Source organism: Xiphophorus hellerii, chromosome 20 (assembly GCF_003331165.1).
Source record: "Xiphophorus hellerii strain 12219 chromosome 20, Xiphophorus_hellerii-4.1, whole genome shotgun sequence".
NCBI classification, from domain to species: Eukaryota; Metazoa; Chordata; class Actinopteri; order Cyprinodontiformes; family Poeciliidae; genus Xiphophorus; species Xiphophorus hellerii.
The window spans coordinates 8417154-8437570 of NC_045691.1; the positions used below are offsets into that span (position 1 = coordinate 8417154).

Here is a 20417-nt window from a genome sequence, read left to right on the forward strand (position 1 = left end):
TTTCTCTCCAATTAAGCTGTTTCAAAATCCGATTGTTATTCTCAATTCCTACTCTGATTAAATGTAAATTGGGTTTATAGTTTTTTTTTTTTTTTTTGCTATTTCACTTACACTTTAAGGCTTCTGTTAGAACTAAAATGGTTTAAAAAAAAAACTATTCAAAACTAAGACAGTTTTATAAGATGTGGACCTTGGTAGAGAGAGTGGTTCATAGATTTTGCAAAAAGAAACAAAAATAATGAGCCGATGCCACAGACAGCTCAGCAACAGAATAGCCCACTGAGACAGCATTTTAATATCTCTCTGCCACTTAACTTTCAGCATTCACCTCTGTTCTCTAAGAAATATGCAGCAGGGTATAAATCCAGTCACTTTGATTGTGAAAAGAAAGCTGGATGGATTCAGATTTTGTAGTCTCCAAAGGATAATACTGGCCCACAATAGGGGATACGAAAGAGTTTAAGACATTTAAAAATATTAAAAATGGTCTTGCAGACAAATAAACTGAATTTTGTAGACAATTTTCATTTACTTGTTTTTTTTTTTGTAAAGCTTTGGCCCACCAATGTGGATTTTAGCTGAATGCAAATTTGCTTTAGTTATTATAACATAAGAAGTAGGGTTGTCACAATACAAACACTTCAAAAACAACATAGGTACTAAGACATAAATATTTTAAACTGCGGAAACATTGTTCTTTCAAATTAAGAGCAAAAACCATGATTAATTACAATATGATAATATTTTCACTTTGAACATTATGTAACAATTCAGCCCTCATTTAGAAAGATATGTAATTTAAAATAGTCACTTCCCGGTTTGGTAAAACAGTAAAGAATATTTACTTAATATTCCTTAAAGAATATTAAGACAACACTTATATGAAGTGTTGTCTTAATATTCTTTAAGGAAGTATGTACCCTTGATTCAGTAATTATTTTATGATTGTGTATCTTAGTGCAACACTTAGACTTATCCCATATTTTCACATAGCAAATACCATTGAATACAGTGACAGATGTGCTGTGTCTCTTTGACTCGTCTTTAAAGCCAAATATTCAAAAATCAAATTCGGTCCGAAGTGAAATATATTGAAATGTTGATTAAATTACCAGGAAGCTTTAAATTATTTTTGATGACTGGATGAATGACCAAGGGTATTTGCTGACCCTTTTGTCACCAATTAACATGTTGGCTTTTTCTCCGTTAAAATAAAAAGATTTCCCAGATTTGGTCTGAAAAGACGAATTGGTTTATAAACCAGCTGCTTTAGCTACAGGGACTTAATGTATTTCTGTATAGTATAGTCTAATTTGGTCATCTTGTACATAATTTTCATTTACCCCAGTAGTGGGTAGACAATGTAATGAAATAATACAAAGATGAAGGCTAAAACAAATTTGTTAGTGCTATCAAACTTCCTTAGGGTTCTGCTGGTGCCAATTTAGAAACCACAGGAAACAGTCTTGTTCTCTCAGAAACAGTAAAGGTTATTTTTAAATAACAGATTTAGAATTCAAGACTTGTAACAAGATGCTTGACTGCAGGATCAGTTGCAGAAAATGAAACAGGGCAGTGGTGTCCACTAAAGTTATCGAAAAACAATTTAAAAGTGCAGCAAATTTCACAAAACAATGACAATCCATGTAGAAAAACAACACAACCAAGAACGTGACTGTTTAAATCTGTCCTATCTTCTTGGAGGAGCAAACATAATTCTTGTTCAGGTTCTTTACATGCACAGCGGCTCCTGTGCAGCTCATACCCTTGGGTCCACATTAGGGAGTAAGACAAGGTTAGCAAAGAGGTAACTAGAGCTGACCTGCAAAGCTCTCTGGGAGACACCCTGAACCAGAACTGTGCTTTCATTGCGTGGCCATTCAGCTGCTTAAGAATGAGTCTCTAGAGGACAGGGGTAGGGAAGAAGAGGTGATGAACAAAAGGAGACATTTCAAGCTCAGCTCTTTCCTGATTATGTGGATCCTGGAGCAGACTTGGTAAGCAGCTGTCCTTTTAGTGAAAGTCCAGATTTGTCAACTGCTTCTCCTCATTTGCTGCAGCTTACAGCCATGATAATGAGTAATTACACCATGTTAGAAAACGAAGGTTTGGAAATCAGGATGTATTAAAAAAAAGCCATGGCTGGTGCTAAAATTAGGCAATTGCAACCTCAGATAAGCAAACAACATATGGTGTATTTCACTATGTCATTAATTATATAGCTAGAACTTTGTTAGGAAAAAACAGAGTAGGAATTACATTGTAATGCACTTAAGGACAGCCATTTACAAGCAACAATCTAAATTAATGGCCTTCTGTAAGTTGGTATTAGTCCCCATTACCCTGTGTTTAGGAATTGTGTCCAATACACTCCAATGAAACACTTTGACTCCTTTCTTCTGTAGACCAATCTTATTCCCCATTTAAGGAGGGGGGGCAAGGGAGGTAATCTTTCTTACAATGATATTCAGTATTTAAATGCTATCTGAAACTCAGGGTAGGGAATATTTTTTTGCAATTTCTCTGAGTAGCAAGATCACATAAAGTGGTGCATCAAACTTTTGGAAGAATTGCCTTGAATACCTCTGTATTGCCTTGAACATATTCCACTTGTTAAAGATTCTTCTCATGATGGAAGAATGGACAGTTGATTGGTTGGAAAAAGCCTTGTAAACCTTTCTGGTTAATGGACAATAACAATACTTTTATGATCTTGCTGATCCCAAATCCACATAACATCTTGTCAGGACAAACTTAAATGTTCCAAACTAATATTCTATGTAACCCTGCCTAAACTGTTTTTGTCATGCTGCTCATTCATGGTCATGCATATTATTATTTTTTCTTCTTTGGTTTTATTTAACTGATCTTACAAGGAATATTGAAATGTTATGCTCTAATTCATAAAATGTATTAAACCTTAGAGTTTATACAGAATTGTAAAATAAAAAATAGGACACAACAACTCAATTAGAAGAGCTCAACAGAAACCAGACAACCATCTAAAGCACTGCATTTCAGAAAGAGGGGGTATTTTCGCAACCACATGGCAAATACAACACACTGCACACTAACAAATGTCACTCAAAAATTCAGATGTCAGACAGGAATTCTCGCAAATCCTGTCTAAATCAAACCTAAGTTCTGAGTAAACAAACATGGAGGACAAGTCAAGTAAAAAAAAATATTTAAAAATCTGCATAATTATCTTGCCATGTCAACCAGGCACTAGAAAGAGACTTTGTAAAATTAACTGCTGACCAAAAAGCAAGTTTGACTTAAATAAAATGAGAATTAGTTGTTTTACTTTAGTACATGGAATCTTTTGAAAACTGCATTTTGTACTTACTAAGGTTATTATTGATTTAACATTTGTTTCATAAAACAAAAAAGAAATACAAAAATTAGCAGCAATTTTTACTACACTAAGTGTGAATGCTTATCACATTTAATTTCCTACTGTGCATTGCTGCATGTTGGCAACTACCCAGTTTTAATTTGCACAAGGACACACAGCAAAATATAACCAGACAAACATTTGTTTAGTTGTTAAAGGAAGTTCTCTAAGAGTATGCCTCAGATTGTTTGAGATAAGAGCTTGAAATTTAATGTTCAGCGTCCATGCTAAAAGATGCTGAGAAAGTGGTCTTTGTTCAAAACAACTAAATAAATCACAACATTTGGACACATGCAGAAAAACTGCTAGTGATGCATATGGAGGTTTGTGGGCTCAGGGAGTTCAATTTCACGCAGATGAATCAGCAACTGGACAGTGGCTAGCTGAAGAAAGTTGAAGCGCAGTTAACTACATTTACATTACATGTTAAAATGAAGATTGTATCCAATCTAGATTATATTCTCCTAAAAATGGTGAAGCTATTGCTTTTTTTTTTTTTTTTTGCTTGTTTGATAAATGTTATGAATCCTATCAGTAAAATGTAAACTTATCCAGCCTGCATATACTGTATTTACTACACATGTTTTTTTTTTCTCCAACATAAAACTCGATCTATTTATTCAACTATGTCCAATCACCTGGGACATATAATTAAATAGTAATTGGTTTCAGTTTGGTCTCTCAGTATCATGTTTACCTTGCCCAGAATAATTTGGTTTTATGTCATTCATTATCATAGACCATCATTATCATGGGTGAAAACTCGCACTGCTCTACACTCTTAATGACATATCAAAAAGAGAGAACACCTCGGAGGACAACTGTACAAAAATGGAAATAATGACAGACACAACCGCCAGTTTGACTTTTAGAAAATGATAGTGCAAGGCACTGTATCATCACTCACAGTTCCTGCAGTATAGCTTATTTGTGTAGGGCTTCCAAACATTTTTTATGAATCTACAAGAGGGCCTGCCTCATTGTCCATGTAGTGGCTCTAGTGGCAGTAAATCTTGATGACATTGCAGATTAGATTGCTGGCTCTCAAAGGTTGTATTCATAAATCTTCCCTGAAATGAACGAATATTACCTCAAATGTTGCACACAAAATATGTAAAGATAACATGTAGGTTCTCTAAAGCTTTAGCAATGTTTTAGTTAAAATAATTACAGAATTCTGTTGACAGAATATGTTAGGAATAATAGAATAACCCATTTCCTTTGCTTTTGTTTTCAAAGTAGTATTTCTGAATTGTTTTTACTAATAAAGGATGTTTTTACAGTTTAGCAATAAAATGGAATTTGTAATAAATAGTGTATTTTTTGGGAAATTTGATTTCAGAGTCACTAAAATGCCTTTGCAGAGACAGGGAGGTTTTAAAAATGACGGTTACCTTGAAAAAGCAACTTGATTTCTGATTACTCCGTAAAAATGTATCTTAGTTACTTTACTGATTACTGGATTACAAGTTACTTTATTACTTACATTCAGCAGCTGCGAACAGCCCCAACAGCCTCAACACAACAATGACAACCTGGGTGAGTAAATCTTGTTTAAGGGCAGCATTTCAGTAATCATGTCTGAGTGTGTCTGGTGAAATTGAACTAAGAAATTTAGAAAATAAAACTTAATTTGTTACTGATTTAAAAAAATAAGAAGGGTTAAGAGTGGGGGCGGAGTTGTGTGTGTGTGGGATGGCAGGTGGAAGTTCAGGTTTCACAACACTAAGTTCTTTAAGTTCTTTAGGTATTGTGATGTATTTCTGTATGTTTTCTTCTTTTGTGATTAGGTCTCTGTTGAAAAAGAGATTTTGTTATGAAAATTTTAACCCGCAAACAAGAGTTTTAGAATAATATAGAGGTTTACCTGAGTTGTAAGGGTAGATATTTGTATGACTGTGACAGAGTTCCCACAGCTTGCCCACACAGATTCATCCAGCACCAGCAAAGTCCGAATTGGCTCTGCTCCCAGGCTAACACATATTGGAGATTCAGTTTCCCAGAGGTCATCTGCAATGACACATAAACCTTTTTATCTCAAAGATTAACAGAAAAGTAAAAAAATCACAGGCTTTTTTCCCAAGGTAGCTAATAAACTACAAAAACAGGCCCTCAGCAGTTACACTGACAGTGTCATATAGAGTGAGGCAACTGTGCTCAACTTAAGCCACCAGTTTCAGTGAGCTAACTTATCAATGCAAAACAGCTAGTGAACATCAGTGAAGAGGGTTCAGTAAAGGTCTTTTTTTCTGTTTCTGTGAAACACGTGATGTGACAGAATATTCGCAGTGGGTTGAATAGAACTATGGTCTTCTATTTGAATTAAAAAAAGTGACATCACACACTGTGCAGAACAACATTTGCTTCTTCACCACCCACATACTAATAAGTTTCGAGTACACTTTAATGCACTCTCCCACTGTGTTATCACCAGCTTCTGTCCCTGTTTGAAAGGAACTCCAGTTCTCAATGTCTCATCAGATCATTTTGCCTTATTGGTGTGAAAGTGAAGCAGACCTTTTTCTTGGAGTCCTAATCACAAGGCCAGACCTTGCAGGTAACACAAAAGCCCATTTTAAAGGGGATTACACAAGCCTTTCCATTTGCTGCGCCTTAATGAAGGGAAATTAAAGAAGGGAGTGCATTCAGCCATTTAATTAACATTTTCAGTTGTTTATTTTTTCCTTTTCATAGAAGAATAGCTTTACAATACCTTCTGACTTCCACAGGTTAATTGTTTGGCATGTTCTAAAGGTCATTTTCCCACCTTTTCAAAATTCACACTTGCAAATGCACCTCTGATCCTCTGTTAACCGAAGCCTTGACGGCATTTCTCCATCTTTACGGCCACATTTACACAGTGCCGATTTTCAGTGAAACTGTAGCATTTTTGTTGAGATTCAGATGTGCACTTACAGTACATGTCTCTGGTGAGCAGACTCTCTGACATTGGCACTTTTTGAAACCAGATCTCAGAGTGGAACTTTTCGTTAAAATCCCCCCTATGGAGGTGTGAAGTACTCCGCAGGTGTGAAAGCAAACATGCACATGAACGCTAGGCTGCAGGGTTTGTTCTACGCATGCACGGACTAGATAACAACAAAAACAACGGCGGATTGCATTGTGCTGCGTGTGCTACTTAATCCTGTTCAGTTCAACATAACTTCTGATACAGGATATATATGCGTCACATGAGCACTTGGTTTATTGGAGAGGGGTTACTACTTTCTAAATACAGGAGGAAGTAAGTGAGGTAAAAGATAAAGGTCAAAAGCACATGTGCAGCTTGGCAAGATAACAACAGCAGATTCAAGGTGTCTTCGCAGTCTCGTCTAAATGTGGAACTTTTGACCAATACACGTCCAATAATATCAGCAGTTTCCAGACATCGGTCTTGTGTTGACAGTACCTAAAGACAGTGAATGAGCTTGTTACATAGAATCAAATTTCTCAACACATTTTTAGTGAAATTTAAAGAAAGCTAGCCTAATGTTTGATGGACATGTCTTGAGAAACTAAAGCTAAAGCAAACCTAAAACAAAGCAGCAATGTTTTAATGTCAAAAAATCTTTTGGTGCAAGTGTCAGGTAACTGTATTTTCTGGTTGTTGCAGACGGTATCATGCTTGACAAGGGCATGAATCTTTAACAGGTGTGCCAAATCCACAAACATTCTCTGACACCCTCGGGAGCCCTTCTCCTGTCCTTTATTGTTATATATATCTATAAAGCATGAATAGTAATATTTAATCAGCATGCAGCAGCTTGGTGTAATTAATCATTCTCTCAGCTTGGGAGAAGTGGGGAGCGCAGTAGGCAGACAGGCACGCTGACATACTTTGGCCAGGTAAAAGGAACCCACTGATAGAGCTATTGTGCTCCTGCTGGCTCTGAAGACTGCAAACCTCTGCTGAGATGGTGTTAAGCCCCATTGGCCTTGTGCAACGCCTGACTAAACATGGCATGCCATCTACCACATGGTGAAGTGTTACGTTCATATTTGCAGTGGGTGTGAAAAATCCCTCTGAAGGAAAGGGAAAAACATAATGACAAAAAGTAATGTAAAGGCAACTGTTTTGGCAGCTCAAAAATAATGAATACATTCTGTGATTTTATTTTCCAAACACCAATATTTATAGGGTAATTAAATAACAAGTTTACCTTGAATATAATAGTTTTTGTCATAGCTATGTGAAGTGTGAAAACTATTACAATAATTATTTCAAGGTTAGAAGATATCTTATAAATGGCCTAATCATGTTGTTAAAACATAAGACACCCAAATCATCTGATGATTCAATATGAATAAATAAACTAGCATAATACAAAAATATAAACTAACTTTGAAAAAATATATATTGCTTTCTTTTTGTATGGTTTTAAAGGGTTGTAAATGTAGGCATTAAAATAAGTTAATATAATCATTCCATGCCTTTGTTGCTTTTATTGAATTGCTTTGAAAAATTTTTAGCATTACTAAAAAAATGTTTTTTACCTTCAGAGGGACTACACTTAAGATAAGATATTCCCCATAACAAAAAAATTAAAATAAAACCATTAGTACAGAGAGAGAGGGACTAACCAAGAACCTCACCATTGTTATTTCTTCCATAAACCATCACTGTACCATTCCGCAAACCCGCAAACAGGAAGCGAGCGGAATGCTTCAGGCACAGCACAGGGCAGCCCTCTGGGTTGTGGAGGGTCAATAGGCATTGTGCTGCGGTGTCCGCGCTCCCATAGACCAGAATGCTGAAAGCACAACAGTAGCACGAGCAAACATGATAAATGAGTGTCATTTGGAATGACAGAGTAGCTCGTTTTCATGCAGTTTGATTTAACAGTGCACGAAGCATTTCACATGTGGAACCACTCTATCTTTTGCTTGCTTTAAATGCCACCTGAACTTTGCAGCATCTTATTCTCCTCACGATGAAAACTGCATATTGCTGTTTATTTATCTCTGACAAAATAAAAAATCTGCAGCATTGGAGCTGACAGTCTTATGAGACTTGAAATTGTTCATTTGTTTTTCTTTTTAATTTTTTGCATAGCTAGATGAGTATTTTTTTCCCTAGATAGGTTACATTAACTGAAGGATAATGAGTCAGCACAAATAAACTGCCCTGTTCTGTTTTTTTCAGTCACATCATGTGACTAAAAGCACCCCACAATCCCTACTGTTAATTAAAGATACATACAATGGTAACAATGTGTTATCTGAGTGTGCTTTCTGTGAGAAAATCAAAAATCTATTCACTGTTGCAGTGACTAGAGACTGAGATTAAATCTATCCTCTAAACCTTTGATCTCCTCAGTGAGGGTATCAAAAGCTTTATTGGATTTAAAAATGAAACTGATCTTTGGACAAGTGGCAGTATTGATACTTTGCAGGGATATCAACTCTGACCTCTTGTTTTGATGAAATATTGACAAGCAAATCTTTACAATTGAAAATCTTATAGGGGCTTGACAAAATGATAGTATCTGATTTTATTTTATAACAAAAGATAAACGAAGGTGTACTGAAAGGCATTTTGTTACATTTTTAAGGATAAAGTGCTTACCGGCCATCATCTAATCCAACACAAATGTTGGTACCGGTCCCTGCAGTGGCCTTATGAATGCCCACATCTTCCTCCTCTGTTGGTGAAGGCGCCTGCACATACTCCAAGCATCGAATCGCAGAACTGATCTGTAGGCTCTTCACAGCCCGTGGGGTAGGCCTGTTGAGGGAAAAAATCTCTATGTGGCCCTGAGAACCTTCATCTGCACCAGCCACCTGTATGGAACAAAATAAAATCTCATTGAAAAAGGACAAAGACTTAAGAAAGAAAGACTTGAGCAAGAAATAACTGCTTTTAAATTTTAACCTTTCATGTGATCTCCTGAAAACTTCAGCTGATCAGATGGATTTTATAAATTACAGAAAATGTTTTCTTAGTTTAGTGTTTAGAGTGACTCCATTTAATGAGATGATTACTTTAAAATAATCTGACTATTTAATATATTGGTTATAGAAAAATTACTATTATTATAATTGAGGTAATTGCTCATACATTTGTAATTCAGTCTTTTTCCCCTACAACCTGTTGTCATGGTTACACTAAAATCAATTTCTCATTGGGTGATAAACCTTGTGAGGAGTCTTGAAGCTATTCCTGCCAAGAAGCTATTGTGTGGCATACAGCATGCACAAAGTTTGACCTCTCAAAAAAGCTTTTTGTAGCTGAAGTAGCTGGATCCGACCCAGTCAAGATGCTTGATCGACCTTTAGAGACTGGTGTTATAAATGTTTATTTTGCATTATTCAACATGGTAAGCTGTCTATTTGTCTAAGAATGTTTTTTTATTTGTTTCCATGTCGTGGACATATTTATGGCTTTTGAGAGCATGAGCTTTGCATTGACTGCATGGTTCCGAAGTGAGGAACCTGCAGAATATTCCAAAATCCAGTAGTGAGAAATCAATCAAGAGAAACCAACTCATTTCTGAAAAGAGAGGTGAAAAAATAGCAGTCAGATTCTGAGAGCTGCTGGATTACAGTGGTGAAATAAGACTGTGGGATCTCTTAATCTCTTAATTTTCTTTCCCATTTCTAACCATCCCTCCTAATTTAAACAGATTTTAAAAGAATGTATTAATGAATAAAATGGTAATTTCTTTATCAGATGTGACTGTTTTTCCTTTAAAACATTAGTAAAGTCTTTTTTTCATAATGACTAAAGTTTGTTACTCAGTAGAAAGGAGTAATCAATGCTTCAGATACATTTTGTTTGACTGATTGATTAAAGACAATTTTGAAAGTTGATCACTAATGACTGGTTTATTGACTTTCATGTATTTTGAAGTTAGTAATATCTTTTTCATTCAGCTATGCTGATGGCATACTTATTACAAATATTATTCTACTGAAACTGAGAAAGTTCAGAAAGCAGTTGTCCTCAGATCATTGTTAAACTGTTTTACATATCTTGAAATTGTGACGGTCAGAGGAGAACTTGTCTTAGTTTGAGTGTTTCTTAGAAGTCAACAATGGAGGTTTAAAAAAATGTGTGGATCATTGATCCTTTCAGGCCTTGTAATTTTTTATCCTCACACTCTTTTTCATAGCACATTGCATAATATCATCCCAAGAAGATCAAACAATCATCTAAACGTCTACAATCTTTTCATCACTGAAGAACAGAGAGGGTCTCATAAGTTTCTGAAGAGCTTTGAGTTGCCTGACAATGAGTTTTTTTTTTTTGCTGCCTAGATCAAATGTGAGATATATTGCTACAGTCAAGCCAAGATAGAATAAAAATAAAATCATTTTCAATTAACTCAACTGACTTCTTATAAGAAATTATACAAGGTCACGGGCATACACTTTCAGATTCTGTTTTCAGGACCAATGAAATTTAATATCAACATAGAGCAGCTGGGAGTCTATGATGCTTGGTTGAGGTTTGGAAAATAATTCGCTCATACAGCATCTAGACATGTCTTTGAGACTTCCAAGAGCAAAAGGGCAGTAAAAACGATACCATACTAAGGAAGACAGCAAGATATTCACATGAAACTACACTAGTCATAACGAGTGCAAGAGGATCCAACATGTCAGAGTGAGTGGAAATCTAACAAGCCGAGATTTAATTGGGGCTTGACTTCATATGAACCACTGTTGTATTGGTTTTTAAGTTTCCTTTTAATTCCCAGTGCTGAAATAAAATAGGAAAACAGAAGACATCCAACCTCTCTCTGATTAAACTTCAGTTAAGGTGGACACTGTTGTCATTCCCAAACAATTCCTGTGTTGTGTTTTGGTTCTAATGTGATTTAAATTGTTATGCCTGTAGGAGGTCAGACGAATATGACTTTCATAGAAAAAAAATCCCACCTGCTTGCTGTAAAGACAGCAAGGAATTATTTCCTCTGTATAAATCATAACATGTGAGTGGGACATGGGCTAAATATAGTCTTTAGCTTTTCTCTGCAACACTCATCCTTATTTGCATGCAATCATTTGTTTGATTTGTATCAGCACACAGAATCTGGACAGGAGCAATCCTTTGGGCTCTTGAAAATGAGCCAGAACAAATAATGGTCTGTTGCACAGGGTGAAAAGAAGATTGGGAGCACTCATCTTGCAGCAAAGGCTCCCCCTCTCCAAAACAGAACAGTTTCAAGTCACTGAAGAACAACAGCCAGAAGCAGTCCAGACTCAGCCAGGCATTTTAACATTCTTTTCTCATATTCTTTTAATTTAAGTTGTAAGCATCTGTTGAAAATACTGTGTTCTACTGACATCATTGCCATTTATATAAAATACCAAACAACTGGAGTTGTGTCCTGCACAACAGTTGTGCAATAAAGTTGTGTTCTGCTTTAATCACAAACCTAAGTCAGTAAATGCTCTGGTAGCATTGAGTAGATTGTTGCTATGAAACCAGTGAAAAGCAGAATAAAGTGGCTGTGTCTGAATTCACTTAATATAAAGTAAAAAACTGAAGGCTAAGAGTTCATTTACTAACCCTGGCATGGATGCATCTATGCTTTTCTCTACAGCAAATGTATTCTTGTTGTACACAATAAGAAGCAAAAGGGCAGCATTTGAGGAGATTTTGTTCCCAAGAACGAGAACTATGAGGATAGAAAAAGTGGAACGGGGAAGGTGAAGGCATTCAGGCAAACATTGCAGTATCAGGCTGATTAGACACAATGTCATTACTCTGATCAAAGCGTGCAGAAATCCCCATAGCCCATCTCACTTTAACATGATTAGTGTCATCCCTTATTTGACAAGGCTGCCAGGGAGGTAGAACCAACTGGGGGCGTGAACACTCAGCCACTAATTATTCATACTGGAACCGCAGGCCTTCACTATTATTATGATTATAATTATTATAATTATTGCCATTAATATTTTATTTTTGAGGAAAGCGCTTTGTTTATGTTTTGTAGCATATTGTTTTAAATAGCTTCTCATGACAGCAAATGTGAAAGAGTCATGTTTAGAAGTCAAAGAGCTGACTAAATGGTTTGAATGATTTCTTTCCAGAGCTTCAAACACTGCAGATTACTCGCTCTAAAGTTTTTTATTTAAAACAAGATCTCTCTCTCTTTTTTTAAAAAACTTCATTTTAGAAATGTTTTTACAAACTTGGGTGAACATAAAAATGTTCCAGTTTCTATGCAGCAAAATGTGAAAATTTACATTCAACTGCCCTTAAAATGTAGTTATGTTTCTATAAAAAAGTAGCATTATTTATCACACGGAACTCAATTTTAGTAAGTTTTTGATGTTTTTGTCAAACATCAAAAACATCAAGCCAAACAAGTAAAAATTTCTCTTTCTGTCCTCAGATAAACATGACTTTAATACATTTCAGAAAACCAAAACAATATTTTCAGTGAATATTTCACTCTGAAATGATAATATGACAAAGTTCATTCAGGTAATATCCTGAAACATTTTTTAAATTATGTGTCTGTATGTGGAAAATATCAAAATTCTATTGAGAGGAAAGAATGCTTTGCAAAGAATTATAGAATCAAAATTTAAGTTTTCAAAAAACCTTCACTGAAATGATGCAGTGCCCAATATTTGAACAGTACTCTGCTTATTTTGAAGTATATTATTACTAGATTTGTGATGAAATCGTGTTGCAGAACATATCAAGATAGTGAAACGCTTAAATATTTCTTGTCAATGTGAAATTTGTCTCTCAAAACTCATTTTGGTTAATGCCAGTAATTGACTTGGTTAATGAGTTCTATTATGAGCTTCAGATATAAAAGGCGAGTGCTTTAAGCTTGAGACCCACTTGTATTTGTTTTACACTTTGAAACAAGACTTAGCATTCTTACGGAGAAACGATATGCATTGGGTTGATTTAAAATTTAATGGACAGAGAGACAGAAAAGAAAGAAGGAGACACAAGTACACGAATGAAAGATGGATAGAGAGAATACCAGAAAACAACAGAAATCTGCTTCTACACCCGCAGAAAGAGAGGGGAAAAACAGAATAAAAAATGTTATTACAACACATGTAACAATAACTAAAAAAGTGAACACCTTCTATAGTATAAGAATTAAAAAGGCTGAATATCAACATTAGCTTTGCAGACAGATGTCTTTCTGAGTAATGAAACAGCTTTATTTCCAGACATAATCAATCTGTCATGCAGGTGGATCATTCTGGGTTGTTATGACCACACCTGAATCCAAATCTAAGTTAAAGTTTAAATGATGTTTAAAATGATGAGCTCTCATGATGTGGTCAAAGTCAAATTTTTCAAGAGTGATCCGTTTAAATTGTAATGGCAAGTAAAATATAATTTGTTGCAAACTAATGTTATTCATATCATAGAAGTAACAAAGCATTTTATCATGTACCTTGTGCGATACCAAATGAATGTTTCTAAAAGAGCATTTACAGAGCTAAACCCAAGCCCAAAAATGTTTTAAGGTTACTCAACTGACTGTAAAGGGTATGTGGGTATATGCAGATAAGCAGGTTCTGATGAAGCAAAGATCTGATGGTGGACACAGTAGAAGAAAGCATAGTTTCATCTCATTACTTGATTATTTGAGGGCTTATTCAATGGATTAGTTGTTTACCAAAATATTAAATTGCTGCATATCTACGTTATGTAGGACTAAGGTTACAAAATATACTTAAAAAAGTATTGTGCAAAGAGCTGCAAAGTCAAAAGGAAACACAGCTTTGTTATACATTTATGTGGTGGTAAAAACCAGAGAAATAAAATGCTGAAAATAAAACAATTTCAGGCAGCAATCAGGAATGGGGCCAAGAATGCTAATGATGTCATTTCCTCATCTGAGTGAATGTCGAATCTCCTTTAGAATGGCACCTCAAATGCAATTAAGTCTGAGACGCAGGGCCTCACTCTCACTCTTGGAGGGCCAACACTTGATTGAACCACCTTTTAGGTCAAAAGAGGTTTACCTGATAAATTAACCAGCCTTTCCATTGTGGCCAGGGACAAAAATGGAAACTTTTGAAGAGAAAAAAAGATTTTCTGCTTTGTTTTTTCCACTCTGAAATCTTTTCTCATCCTAGATTGTGTTAAATTCCTGAGAGGTCAGGGGTAATGAAATGGTAGTGTTTGAGAATGATTTGTCCCACTCATCATAAAATTGTGTGTTGCAGTTGTTTACTACTCACAGCAATATTAAAATCATTTACAATAGTTTCCAGGGGACAATTTTCAAATATCTGCATAGTTAAAGACAGATTTATTCTCACTTACAGCAAAATATTTAAATAGTAACTGCTGTGAATGGTATGTGCAAGAGTCTGCATTTCTTCATGTGTCACTATCATAACTTACCCAGAGGTAGCCTTGAGGTAAAGAGGTACTTGCTGCAGAAAAGCCCAACAATGCACAGTTAACAGGGTTGTGAAGAGCAGTTTCAAGCTAAAAGAAAAGAAAAAACATCTTTATTATGCATGTCTTCAGACAGTAATTCCATTGTCTTTTCAATATATTGTTGTAATTCTAGTTACCATGGGGTAAGCTGGTTTGAGAAATTCTGCAACAAAATTATGTGTGGGAATCTGTAACTTTTCAGTGTATATGAGTTTGTTTTTTTTTTTTCTTTTTTTTCAGAGCAGCCCATTAAATAAAAGAAGGATTGAGACACAGAAAAACCATGCACTATTTTAAGGAGTGCGATTGAACAGCTAGAAGCACAGTATTTCTTGTCAAGTTCATTTTTTGAAACAAAAGTGACCATTTTCAGTCCAGAAAAAATACCTCCCCTCACCATTGATGGTAGACTACAAGCCTACCCAGTAATTTGAAAATAGAATTTCAATGACTAATGTAAAACATAAAAAAAATCATCAAATAAAACAAATGATGTAGACAGATTTTTAGTTTGCTATGGTACAGGTCCTTTTATCAGCATAAACAAAAGAAGCCAAGGCTAAGGAGCTTAGTTCAAGTCAGTGACTTTTGAAATCTACAGTAGCTTTGTATTTCAGAAGAATATTCATGCTTTTTGAATGACAGTTAAAAGACAAAATGATTTAGAAGCATAATGTTTTTCGATGGCTACCCGTTTCGAAGGCCATGTAAATTATGCTATAATAATTCTTCTCACACTAAGAGGACTAAAGCACCTGTTCCCGCTTTGTCAAAATCAATGATCTGTCAAATAGGTAAAATAAATAAATACATTGCTTATTTATATTGCACAAATGTTTGCCTGAAATGGAGTGACTGAGGTTGACATTTACAAAATGAAGTGCATGTGTGAGAGTACACCAACAACCTCTAACCAGGAGCTCTCTATTTGGGAATGATGATTACTTTGGAATATGACCGCTAAAGGTAGGCCATGTAGCCGACAGAACAAATAATTGTGTGTTGTTGGGATAATGGAAGCCAGAAGTGGGTGAGTTGCTGAATTCGAGAAGAGGAAGAGAGTAAGTGAGTAAGTGAGTAAGTGAGTGAGGAAGTGAGTGCGTGAGTGTGGAGAGCGTCGGCGACGAGAGCTCCATGTCTTTAACTGTCGTCCTCTATGGCAGCATGCATCAATCACAGGTAATTTATAGCCACCCGTGGCAAAGACCCTCCCTCTTTTCTCTCCATTTGGGGTTGTTTGTAAACACTAAACAAAAAAGGACACTGGCCAGATCATTGCTCTCCTTGCATGCTCTGCAAAGCATTCCTCCTCTTTTTCTGTCTGTGCCCATCCATTCAAATGCATTCCAGAGATGCACAGCTCATCCTCTATCAATCTATCAGTCCTGTGTTCCCAATTCTCTTTCCCATCATTCACACTTTCTTATGCCTGCCCTCTTTCTTTTATCTTTGTCTTTTGTCTCCTGACACCTCTTTTCCTTTTCAAAAGCTGTGGAATGTTTTTTGATAGGTAATTAAGCAATAGCCATAAATGGTGTCCATATGGAAAAGCCCTGTGGTTAAAAAAAAGAGAGCTCTGTAATGGACCAGAGGGACTGAAACTCTAGAGCGCATAGTGCTTGCGGTTCACTACTGGATGGATTTTATCAGTCACCTGAGATTGGCAAGCATTGTAGGCCAATCTTCATAGACCTTGATAGCATTGTGTCTGAGTACATTGCACCTTTCTAGTCTTAAAATACTAGAAACGTATCCATGGTAAATCTGCCCTCTACTGCTTTGTATGGTATTCAAAAGCAGTAATGTAGGATTTCAAGTGAAACGAGCCAATCTCAGTTTATTTATATTAGAATAGTAATTAGCAGCTTGCAAATGACCCCTATATTTATGTGTGCATTAAAAGAGGCAAACCATTTTCCATGAATGGATACTTCAATGTAAAGGCACACAATTATTGAATATATCAATGAGCTATTCAGTCTGTGCAAATAACAAATCTTAAATATTACATGAAAACCTTTTGAATAAAAAAATGGTCACAATGAATGAAGCATACTATGACGCCATTACATTAAAACAGTAGCAATGACTATAATCAATACAGTGAACTACTGGTCCACTTACTGGACCTCTTAAAACAGCCAGTGGAAAGTGCAGGGTGAGCATAACAACAAAGCCTGTAAAATTGTTTCCACCTGTGAATGTGCTAATTATATCGACACCAGCACACAGGAAATGTGGCCCTAAAGCAACGTCCATATTACAGGCACTCCCAAAGCTAATATGGTATCAGTGAGGCCCCATTTAAAAATCAATGACATCCAAGCTTTCTCAAAGTCTTCGGTGGCTGTAGGAGTGGAACAGAGAAAGTAAAGATATTCTCTTGTATGAGATACAAGACGATATGCATCCACGTGCAAATTGAGAAGGAAAAGTGAGCTTGTAAGCCAGCTGAGGAGATTTGAAGGAGACTTTCAGGGAACACGAGGAAGGAAAGGGACCAAATCGGCAGGTGAGCCAATTAAAGAATGATTTGTTAATGTGATGGGAGAGCGAATTTCCAGCTGCTGGTCACCAATGACTCCAACAGTCAAAAGAGCATTACTTCCACCTATCATCTCAAGAGGTTGTATTCCATTTACTGGTTTAAGGATATCGGCGCAGAAACGTTTACTGTTTGTCTACAAGATATATTTCAAGTGTAAAGCTAAATCTCCTTCCTGTAGGATGGAAACATTTATTGTCAACATTCCTTATATATTATGAAGACTTTTTGCCAAGAGATACTGTGGTACACCCCTTGGCACATCATGTCAGCAGTAGCAAGTAGCAATAGTTATTGGTCGTAGTCTAATATGACAGGAAAGAGTTTTAATGATTCATGCTTTTGGCTGTCAGACTGTCAGAGCAGTGCTCCCTTGGTAAATATGGCTTCTCCAAATCCAATTAAGGTTGTTTCAATTCCCAAGGCTACTAAGTTGCACTGTTTTTCCTTAAAGCAATTTTCCCCTGTAAGCACTGTGAAATCTTTTTCTTCTCAATGTGTGGAAGACATAGAGATTTGTGACAACTGCTTTCCAAAATACAGCAGTGCATTATATTAACTGGAGACTTTTAATGTTATTAATGATGATATGTACGACAACGACAATTGCATTGTTGGTCTCCACAATTCCCAAGTAATATATATGCTTTATTGGAAATAGTGCTCTACAGTTGTTTTATAAAATATTGCCTTATGTGAAAGTCCTGACCAAACACTTCTAAGGCAATTGTAAAAAAAAAAAAAAAAAAAAAGAAAGAAGAAAAAAGTGTATGAGCAAATTCTTTTCACTGCACAGTGTAGCCTGATGAAAATCTAATAGAAAAATAATATCTCAATAAACAGTCAGTGAACTGGGTGTCGTATACAGGACCCAGGGAAAGAAATTATCCCAGTACTTTTTTCTAATTCCAAAGTCACAGTACCTTCTCCCAATTCCACATACCAACAATCTTTTACACGCACTAACAAGCACTAATAGAAAACTTCCACTGTTTATTAACTGGTAATTGACTGGTGCAGGAAACTCCCTCTCGACTGCAACTCCACCGCCTAAGGCTAGAGGCAGGACAGCCACAAAGTGAACCGCCAGTCAACCTGAAATTACTTATACCCAGACCACTGTTACAGGTAATGGAAACTAAAGTAGCTGAAACAGAAGATATTTGGCAAAGTTGGTCTGCAGGTAATCAAGAAGGAAACCTATGATGGACAGTGATGTAGTTTCACTGTTAAAACTGAATGGGTGGTTTTAAAGCTCTAGCAATTACAGGATAAGGGCACATATATATGTAAAAAAACAACTTAACTGGAATTATTTTTGGAGCAATATACTACTTATTAATGATATAAATGAGACTTAATTATGCAATATATTTAGCTAAACACATGTTCAGAAGGACAAATCACACACAGAAAAGAAATCTGGATGATTGTAACTGTATTTTTTCTTAAAGATGTGCTACATTCCCTTTCTTGGCAATGGAGAGTGCCATCTAATATTGACTATTGATTGCATAGATGTTCAACAGATGACATGAGGGTAAAACTCATTTACTAGGATTAATATTATTACTATGCTAGACAAAGCTTTCTGTGGCTTCATATGCTTTAGAGATTGAGACAGATTCTACATGAAAATACCGATTTCCTATCATAGTAAAGTATTATCATAAGATGACCACTCAGAACAAATTGATATCGATTTTCAGATCCTTCACTGTAAAGGGTTTCTGATTGGTATTTTCTGACTACTATGATACAAAAACATACCACTCAGCAACTGTAATAGAAATTCTGGAGGGGTCAAAATTTCACGTTTTTCTTTAATTTGTCACTTGTCTGTTTTTTTTCCATAAGCAGATGGCTATTTAAAAGAGTGAACCATCTGGGAAGCCTTTGTTAAAAACAGTTTGGAAAAGGGCATGCACTTTCAAACATATTTGGCAGGTAAGTGGATGAGCCATCTGTCTGTCACCATATATTCCAAGCTAGATCCAACCAGTCAGATCAACAGAATGGAGCCTGTTGGTACAATCAAACTCCCGCTGTAGTCAGTAGGGAAAAACTGCGAAAACATCTGTTATGTTGAGAAAAGCCATCAGTGTAGTCCTTTTTCAGTTTTCTGTGGGCTAGCTCTGAGATAGTTGACAAAATCAGCATGTACAGGGGGCTGTTTGTTGACTGTCACCATATCCAAAACACGAGAGGCTCCCATGGTAATATATCAATAGGACTGACACATATAAACTAAATACACTCCTAAAACAGTATGATTTTTTAAAAAATCTTTTAAAATGTCAGCAAGGACAAGACATCAAGAAATCTCTATTGGTGTATAATGCTTTATTTTATCTCATTTTATTACACTGTACACTGCACAGCTTGTCACTCTCTGCTTGAAACAACAAATTTTTGCTCTTTTCTCCTTAAGTTTTCCCTCTCCCTGACCTTTTCTGCCCTGATTGATCGAGTGATTTGTCAGAAATGGCAGAGTTCCAGACAGCTGCTCTTTGAGGTGCACCAATCTTCCCCCTAGGCAGTTGATATGCAGAAGTATCTCATGCTGCTGTCTCTGGCTAAACCAAGGAAAGATGTGTATATCCATAGATACATACACTGGAATTGTGTCAAATAACAGACAATATGGAAAAGGAAAAAACAGACCTTTTGTTGAAAATAAATAAGTATGGATTTATCATATTTAGGTAGTATTTGGGACATATAGGTTGTAGAAACTTGCCTGACCAATCTGAAATTTGACCTAATAGAAGAATAGAGTCTCAAAAGTTATCAAAAATCTGGACTTTTATAGTTTGCCAGTTTAAAGGTCAGTTTAAATACACTGTGAGAAAACAAATGTGCCCCCAAAGATTGTGTTTCTTCAGGAGTGACCTCCTCAAGGTTATACTGGTTTATCATTAACAGGAACTAGTTACAACATCACCCCTGCAAGGTAAAAGCAATCTATTTATGTTCATTATTCACCATCTAAATACTTTAAGTAAAACTGAAAACCAAACTGACCCATTAAAGTACAAGAGGAAGAGGCACGCTGCATCCACATTCATCACAGAAATTTTATAATACATCCTATT

At 35.9% G+C, this 20417-nt stretch overlaps 1 protein-coding gene across 8 annotated transcripts in view; it reads right to left on the reverse strand.

Annotated features, from left to right (window-relative positions):
- The window catches only part of arhgef10la (Rho guanine nucleotide exchange factor (GEF) 10-like a), a 128121-nt gene that overhangs the window by 11453 nt on the left and 96251 nt on the right, over positions 1 to 20417 (reverse strand). For 7 of the 8 annotated variants that reach the window (XM_032549486.1, XM_032549489.1, XM_032549488.1 and 4 more), the window contains 4 exons: positions 14739 to 14825; positions 8964 to 9178; positions 7979 to 8148; positions 5265 to 5407 (listed from right to left, as the gene is read on the reverse strand). In XM_032549486.1, coding sequence (XP_032405377.1) covers positions 5265 to 5407; positions 7979 to 8148; positions 8964 to 9178; positions 14739 to 14825 — 615 coding nt within the window. The remainder of the gene's footprint in view (positions 1 to 5264; positions 5408 to 7978; positions 8149 to 8963; positions 9179 to 14738; positions 14826 to 20417) is intronic. The other variant, XM_032549490.1, reaches the window with a different exon arrangement.